The sequence below is a fragment of the Octopus bimaculoides genome, chromosome 10 (genome assembly GCF_001194135.2).
Source record: "Octopus bimaculoides isolate UCB-OBI-ISO-001 chromosome 10, ASM119413v2, whole genome shotgun sequence".
NCBI lineage: Eukaryota > Metazoa > Mollusca > Cephalopoda > Octopoda > Octopodidae > Octopus > Octopus bimaculoides.
Window position 1 is genome coordinate 46,431,810 of NC_068990.1, and position 9,211 is coordinate 46,441,020.

The window sequence follows — 9,211 nt, forward strand, 5'->3', positions numbered from 1 at the left end:
AACATGAAATATAGCAGCATACCAAAAACGTGAGCGGGCAAGACATTTAAAATCACCTAAAAAATCATTATTAAACAGGAACTAGTTTCGGATTTAACAAATTCTTACCATTTGTCTATTCCTCATCAGCCTGATTTGTAATGTACCGCAATCATCAGAATCGTATACAGAGTTGCCCACCGCCATGGGTGTGCGTGCATATGGTTCGGTCTTAATAGACACAAGATGTGATCTATTTCTAGCGCATTAACTGTCCACGTTAGTGGTCGACGTTATTTTTTAAAATGTACCATAATCCCCTGAGATTGCAGATAATATTTCTGAATCTCTTTGATTCTTTAGATGCGCTGGCCTCATGACTAATTACCAGATTTTATAATTTTATATATATATATATATATATATAATGTATGTATATAGTCACATCCATGCGTTGGATTTAGGTACCGAATCAATTGAAATTGTTAAATGTGACAGGCAACTAACTCATCCAGTAGGACATTTTCTTGCCATCTGTCCAGAAATTTTCGGGTAGGTGGGGGGTATATGCTTAAACTTTCCCACTCACTTACTCTGCTATTTTGAATTTCCTTACCGTTGCACACAACTATGATGCTGAAATTCTTTGTGACTTGGGTTCAAGCAAACACAAGACTTAACGATATTGTTAATATAATTAGGTTTTTATTACTAAGGTTAATTTACCAGCAGTGATATTCAGTCTGTAGTTCTCTTGACAGTATTTTGATTTGTATTATGACAGTATTTTGATATGATTTGTGTTGAGCAAATCAGGCAGTTAGTTGCATGAAAATATGTCCCTTCTTTATTTATTTAAGATGCTATTTTTAGTAGTGCGAGTAACTAAGTGGAAAAATTCTCATTAGCTTGTGCATAGAAATGTACTCCTTGACTAGACAGAAGGAGCATCTTTTTGACCTACTAATGTAAGGTTTTGTGAACCAGCTTTCAGATATTTTGGAATAGTGAGGTAGCAACAAATGCATAGAAGGAAAAAGGAAAAGAAAAATACAGAAGCTTTAACTTAGGAATAGATTACATTGTCTTTTATCATTTACTTATTTCAGTCAGTCAGTCAGTCATTGGACTGTGGCCGTGCTGGAGCACTACCTTGGGAGATTTAGTCAAACAAATCAATCCCAGTACTTATTTTCAAGTCTGGTTACTTATTCTATTTGTCTCTTTTGTTGAACTGCTAAGTTATGCAGAACATAAAGAAACTAACACTTTGTTGTACATTTTTTCTTGTACTTGTTTCTTCCTCAGACTGTAGCTTTGATGGAACACCACTTTCAGGAGTTCTAATTACATTGACCCCAATCAACCTGATTGGGTAATCATTTTATTGATCTCCATTTATAAAATGGTTAAGTCTATATATGTATTCAGCTATGTAGCCTAGTGAGTAAATTCAAGATAGTTCTTTTTAGTTCACCATTAAAGGTGAATGCATGCACACATACACACACACACACACACACACACACACACACGCAGAGGCAAGTTGCTGCACAGTTTTTGTTTACTAATTTTCATAATATGCCATTCAAATGGATGTGTGTGTGTGAAGCAGTAGAGCACTCAGTAAAGAGAATAAAGATATTTTTAACAAAAACCACACAAAGGCCATGTGAAATTAAGTGACGACATAGTTCATATAGAGTTGCTAACCCACCACCATGTTGACATTACCTTCTTGAGGAATACTCTTTTACTCTTTTACTCTTTTACTTGTTTCAGTCATTTGACTGCGGCCATGCTGGAGCACCGCCTTTAGAGAGAAAGAAATAAATTTAATGCACCAGCCAGAAATTTCTCATGGCTTTTGTGTTTTCTTTTAATGTGTGTGTGTGTGTGTGTGTGTGTGTGTGTGTGTGTGTGTGTGTGTGTGTGTGTGTGTGCAACCACACACAGTAAATAGGTAGATAAATAACCAAAGCTTTATATTTGGAGGATAGTCATATTTTTGTTGTTGTTGTTGTTGTTGTTGCCAATTAACCACATGCACTATATACTTGGTCTTCACTCCAGCTTTCATCTTTGTTTAAAGCTTTGGTTTCTGAATAAGCTCTATTGTTTATTTATTTTTTATTTTTGTTTGGTCATTGCTAGTAAGGGTGAGGGTAAGAAACCTATTCAGCCAGTGTAAGCTATTAATATACTAAAGCTTAAATAAGCAGCAATTGTATCTGAGTGGTAGGAGTGGTAGTATGATTTTCAAGGCCACTCAGATACAGTGTGCCTGTGTGCATGAGAAAGAGAGAGAGAGAGTGTGTGTGTGTGTGAGTGAGTGTAAGTATTAACTGTCCTGTATCTGTCATAACAACAAGCTGAATGACTCATTGAAATTTGCAGGCATTGTTATATTTTAGACCATTTTTGTGAATGTATTTATTTACTTTTTTTGTTTAATTTATACATTTGCATTTCAGATTAATTCTCATAGTTTTTATGCTTTCTTCTAGTTTTTCCCTTGCATAAATTAACTATATGTTCAGCACAATTTTTTATTTTAATTTTTTTAAATATTGTTTCATGAGGTTCAGTGTCCTGGCATCAGCTTTCTCCATTTCTGCCCATCCCTTCCTTAGTCTTTGTCTTCCACAAGTTCAGTTTGTTTGGCACTTCTAAAATCCAACCATCATTCTCTATCTGCTTCACATGTCCATACCAGTGGCAGTCTTCTATCTTAAATTCTACATCTAATTCCTATTGTATCTAGTTTATCTCTCAACTCATTTGTGTTCTGTCATTCATGTACACTCAACTTACACATCCAGCACTGCATGCACCCCTCATTACTCTTCAGCCTTTGCATATCCTCTGCATTCAATACCAGTATTTTACTCCCATGTAATATGTCTTACAATCTAGAGAGAAGGTAATAGTTCTCGAAATTCTTTCCACCATACATGCTATTGTTCTTTAGAATAGAATATACTATATTTTGGAGCAACTACCTCCACTGCTAATTATGTTACCATGATAAACTATAAACTGTTGATTAGTATGGAGCTTTCTATGCATTTGAATTAATATATTCCACTCAAGGCACAGGCATTGCTGTGTGGTTTAGAAGTGTGTTTCCTAACCATGTGGGTTCAGTCCCACTGCATGGAATATTGGACAGATGTCTTCTATAGCCCTAGGCCAACCAAAACCTTGTGAATAGGAAAATGGAGAGAAGCCTGTCATACATGTACATATGTAGGTGTGTGCGTTTGTTGGGAAACAGGTGATAGTTGGCAACAAGAAGGAATTCCAGCCATAGAAAACCTGCCTTAACAAATTCCATCTGACCCAATGCACATATGGAAAAGTGGCTGTCAAACGATGATAATGTTCTCTTACTGTTAAGCTATTCCTGCATGAGAAGCTTTTCTATTTTGTTGGCCTACCTGTGAACCCATTAAACCTCTTTTACTCTAATAATCTACATAGTTTATGTTATCATCATCATTGTCTTTGTGTTCACTTTTTCATACTCTCACATACATGTGCACATGCACACACACACGATAGGCTTCCACATAATCTCAATCTACCAAATTCACTTATACAGCCTGGGAATATAGTGGAAGATACTGGCCCAAGGTGTCACGTAATGGGACTGAACCCAAAACTGTTTGGTTACATTGCAAACTTCTTAACCATATAACCATGCCTGCTAAAAGTCTGATTGGATTTTTTGAAAAACAAATTTCATTAGGTATTTTCAAAATAATTTGCTGGTGTCTGAAAAGTCTTGAGCCTCAAAAAAACAAAACATGGTACACGACTTCTGATGATTTATTTTTCAACATAGTCCCCCTTGATGGCTGAACACTTTCTCCAGCGGTGCTGAAGCGCCATTATCCCAGCGTAGAAGAACTCTTTTGTTTGGGACTCCAAGAAACTTCCTACAGCGTCTATGACGTCCTTGTCACTGGCAAAATGGCAACCAGCCAGGGCTTTTTACATTTTTGGAAATAGATGAAAGTCAGAGGGGGCTAAGTCTGGCGAATAAGGCGTATGGGGAACAAGTTCGTATCCACAATCACAAATTGTTGCCATGGCACCACTGAGGTGTGGGCTGGAGCATTGTAATGGTGAAAAAGGACTCCTCTGGTGAGCATTCCTGGCCTTTTTTCTTTGATTGCTTCCCGAAGGTGTTTCAGTAGCTGAGAATAATACAGCCCTGTCACAGTGTGACCCTTTTCAAGGTAATCGATCAACAAGACACCTTGGGAATCTCAAAAAACGGATGCCATGACCTTGCCAGCTGACGAAATGACCCTGGCCTTCTTTGGGGTAGGAGAAGATGTGTGCTTCCACTGCTTTGATTGTTCTTTGGTTTCAGGCTGGTAGTAATGGACCCAACTTTCGTCCATAGTAATGAAACGAGCAAGAAAATTCTCTTCATCAGCTTCAAACAGTTCCAGATTGCTCATGGACAAAGTGCACCTAGTGCGTTTCTATTCAGGAGTCAAAAGGCGAGGGACCCGCCTTGCGAAAACCTTTGAGAACCCAAGTTCTTTTGTCACAATGTTGTCTGCTCTTTCAGTTGAGATGCCCAGTCTCTCAGCTATCTGACAACATGATATTCGGCAATCTTGCATTAGCATACCAAGAGCAAGGTCAAGGTTGTCCTTGGTGGTTGCAGTTGGAGGTCTCCCTGGTCTTGGATCATCTTCCACACTCTCCCTGCCACGCTTGAATTCATTTACCCAGCGTTTGACTGTTGCATATGAAGGAGCATTGTCTGTTAAGGTTCTCACCATATCTTCATGGATTTCTGATGGAGTCATGCCTTTCAAATGAAGGTACTTTATGACAGCACAATACTCAGTTTTCTCCATTTTCCTTGTAAATTCGAAGCTTGTTTATTCAAAAATCTGCAACAAAAAAAATTAAAATATCAGAATCATGAAAATGAGCAAGAATACTCCGAAAAGACTGTACTTACCAGAAAAAATTGTTTCAACTATATAGCAGCCCTGATTCTAGGATAGGCTCAAAATTTTTCAGACACCCCTCGTATATGAATAAATTCTCTCTAAAACAGTTTTTGTTTCATTCAATGTCTTATTAAAATTAGGTTGTTGGGAGTTCTGCATAGAATTTAGGTACTAGTACTGCAAGTTTTGGAAAATCAAATAATTGAGTTCTTGTTCATTTTTATACTGATGATTTTTTTTCTTCTATGTTTAACATAGATTAGACATGTTATTGTGGCATTATTTTACTGTCAGATACCCTTTTTATTGCTAACCCTTATCTTTTTCAAGTAAGGAAGAGAGAATATATTTGGAAGCTAAGGATTGTTAGCTCAGATTACATATGTACCCTTTCTGTTGTATCTTTTATCTTTTACTTGTTTCAGACATTAGACTGAGGCCATGCTGGAGCGCTGCCTTTCAAGAATTTTTAGTTGACTGTATCAACTTAGTTTTTGAAGCCTGGTACTTATTCTATTGGTCTCTTTTGCCAAACTGCTAAGTTATGGGGACATAAACACACTAGCACCGTTTTGTCAAGTGATGGTGGAGGACAACACACACATACACACATATGGCAGGCTTCTTTCAGTTTCCATCTACCAAATTCATTCACAAGACTTTGTTTGGTTCAAGGCTTTAGTAGAAGATACTTGCCCAAAGTGCCATGCAATGGGACTGAACCCAGAGCCATGTAATTGAGAAGCAAGGTTCTTACCACGCAACCACACCTGTATCAATAAAAAATTTGAGTTCACTCCCCACTGTACAGTGTGTTGGTGTAAGTGTCTTCTGTAACTTGTGGTTGATCAATGTTAATTTGTGACTTTAATTTAGTAGTTGGAACCAAATTAAACTTTAAAGCATATGCAATATTGACATCTTTTTCAAGGACACAATAAAAAAAAATCAATGAAGTGTGTCATTTGAAATTGAAACCAGATGTTGGATTTTGTTTTATAATTGCTTTCTCTCTCTCACTCCTCTCTCTCTTTCCTCTCTCTCTCTCTCTCTCTCTCACACACATGCATGTGTGGGTCTCTCCTTTTTCTACTTTGTTTTGCAATATCATAATTGTATCTTGTTGCTTTGTTTTCTAACTGATAAGTTACTTTTGGATACAAGCCTGTCTTAAGTCACTTGTACTCTTATTTTTCCACCTGAAATATTTAATAACCTTCTCTTATGACCCTTTGGACTATTTTTCAGTTACCTGCATACTTCTGCCCTTGTTCATCCATGGAAATGCAGATGTTGATAACTGCAGTATCCGTCAAGTTCTACGCAACAGCGTCAGTGATAAGCTGAGAGTTAGCTGTGATGTCAACGACATATGTACAGCTGTACATTGTCAAGGAGTCTTTCTGAAAAATGTTGGTTCAGTGTTTACGTTTTTTTTATTTTTCCAGTGTAATCCTTCCTAATCAACAAGAGAATAAATAGTAATAATTTACAGTAAACACTGCATGCATGGCTGTGTGATTAAGAAGTTTGTGTTGCATCAGTGTTGGTCTTAAGTTCAGTATTGTTGAACAGTACCTTGGACAAGTGTCTTCTACTATATCCTCAGACCAATCAATTCCTTGTGAGTGAAATTGGTTGATGGAAACTTTGTGGGAGCTTATTGTGTGTGTTATTTCTTTACTACCCACAAGGGGCTACACACAGAGGGGACAAACAATGACAGACAAACGGATTAAGTCGATTATATCGACCCCAGTGCGTAACTGGTACTTATTTAATCGACCCCGAAAGGATGAAAGGCAAAGTCGACCTCGGCGGAATTTGAACTCAGAACGTAGCGGCAGACGAAATACCGCTAAGCATTTCGCCCGGCGTGCTAACGTTTCTGCCAGCTCGCTGCCTTATTGTGTGTGCGTGCGTGCATGCATGCATATGGATATATAAATGTGTATATGACTGAAGTCATTTCTGCTCCTTTGCAGGAGGTAATCTGAGCCTCCACCTCCTTTGAAAACAACAGTGTTGTTTACATTCTCAGTGAACATTATGTGCACACAAACACACTCATGTTTAGGTAGCAGTACTGAGTTCAAATCTCTTCACCCCATTTGGGCAAAACCTGTGATAGACTGGCATTTTTTTATCAACAAAGGGGTGCTAAAAAGTTCCTGGCTTTTGGGTAAAAGAAAAAAATACAGGAGAATCAGTTAATTATGATTTTATCCAACATATTTCCATTTCAGATTCACATATTTATTGCAGTGGTCCTTCAGTTTTTGTAAGCCCTGTAAAAAACTCAGAAGGTTGGGCCTCCTTCCAGGCCTTTCGTGAGATCCTTAAAACCAGGAACTTTTCAGCACCCCCTCATACAGTGGAGATGTCTTTCAATTGCTCAACACTACATAAATGAGGATAATCTCAGCCATAGCACAAGACATCTCTCTCAGAAAAAGTTGACATATATACAAATCTGTGACAAAATAGTCTGCTTTAATAAAATTACTACTCCTTTCTCAGATGCCCCAGATTTACTCTTACCTCCATCCCATTAATTCATACCCCCTCCTGCCCCTCATCACTTCATACCTCCCCGCTCAATAGTATTGTGCTTCTTAAACCCCCAGAAATAAATGATTGACCATGCAGTCTGAAGAACAGACTACATGAAACATGTGTGAGAAGTGTTGCTACAGCATGCTTGTGAGGCATGGATATTGAATGAGATTTGAGAGAAATGAGATGGTCATGACCCAACTTTGCAACCTGTCTAATGAAGTTAATTGGTTTATAAATGCAGTGACACAAGTGCATGTGTCCATGTTCTCTCTCTCTCTCTCTCTCTCTCACAGATCTTTAGCAGTGAAAATAAAGTAAAACTTTTAGATAGATCTAATTAATTGTGCCTTAATGATTTTTGTGTTTGAATTGTATTTTTTCTTTTCCAGATATTCTCAACTAAAATCACTACCAAACAGAATGATACCATATGTTTTGGCACCATGATCAATCACTGTGATACACCTCTCTCTATGGATGTATACTTACAGTATGATGCCATGAAATACTCTCTCATGAAGAGACTCTACAACAACTTAAGTAATTACACTTCAATATTTATTTTGTTGTTAGGGTAGTGAGCTGGCAGAATCATTAGCATGCTGGGCAAAATACTTTGCAGCACATAAAAAGCACCCATTACACTCTTGGAGTGGTTGGCATTAAGAAGGGCATCCAACCATAGAAACCATGCCAAATCAGATTTGAAACCTGGTGCAGCTCTCCAGCTTACCAGTTCCAGTCAAATTCTCTAACCCATGCCAGTATGGAAAGCAGATGCTAGATGATGATAATGATAATGATGATTTGAAGATAGTTTCCTTATTTTTTTTATTGGGACTCAAATGTTTCACAGAATTTTAAATATCATTCTTATCCTACAACGTATCATGTAAAAAGTCTACTTTCTTCTTTAGTAGCAGCAGTAGCTTCCATTTTGAAAGTGTTAAAGGCATAAAACAAAGCTACTGCATTGTATACAATTCCTGCTATTTCATTGGTTGTTATTCTTTCTACTGTTTTATCATTGGATTGTATCCATATTAGAGCACTGCCATCAAGAATATTGATTGTATTGACTTCTGTACTTTGTCTAGTTCTTTAATTTGTTGACCTCATAGGGTAAAAGTCAATGTTGATTTGGATGTAAAGGGTTGTAACCAGATGGCACCAAATACTATGGTAATTTTACTTGTACTAATTTTGCTACTCTTCAATATACACAAGCATACCTGAGTTACCCAAGATATTGGTCACTGGAATTGAACCTGAGGCTTTATGGCTACTAAGTGAAATAAATTTGTGTATATATAATTGGTTAAAACAATTGTTTTGAGCATCGTATGAATGATGATGGGTGTATCCTGACCATTGAAACAGCTGTTGAGTAGAATTAAATTATGAATCATTTGTGAAATTTTTGCTTTTTTTACAATTTCATACATGCATTCACTTATCATCATCATCATCATCATCGTTTAACGTCCGCTTTCCATGCTAGCATGGGTTGGACGATTTGACTGAGGACTGGTGAAACCGGATGGCAACACCAGGCTCCAGTCTAATTTGGCAGAGTTTCTACAGCTGGATGCCCTTCCTAACGCCAACCACTCAGAGTGTGTAGTGGGTGCTTTTACGTGTCACCCGCACGAAAACGGCCACGCTCGAAATGGTGTCTTTTATGTGCCACCCGC

General features: G+C 37.6%; 1 protein-coding gene across 1 annotated transcript in view; it reads left to right on the forward strand.

Annotated features, from left to right (window-relative positions):
- Positions 1-9,211, forward strand: part of LOC106874185 (uncharacterized) — a 42,361-nt gene that overhangs the window by 18,484 nt on the left and 14,666 nt on the right. The window contains exons 2-3 of the mRNA XM_052971166.1: positions 6,207-6,370; positions 7,907-8,057. Of these exons, the coding sequence (XP_052827126.1) occupies positions 6,207-6,370; positions 7,907-8,057 (315 nt within the window). The remainder of the gene's footprint in view (positions 1-6,206; positions 6,371-7,906; positions 8,058-9,211) is intronic.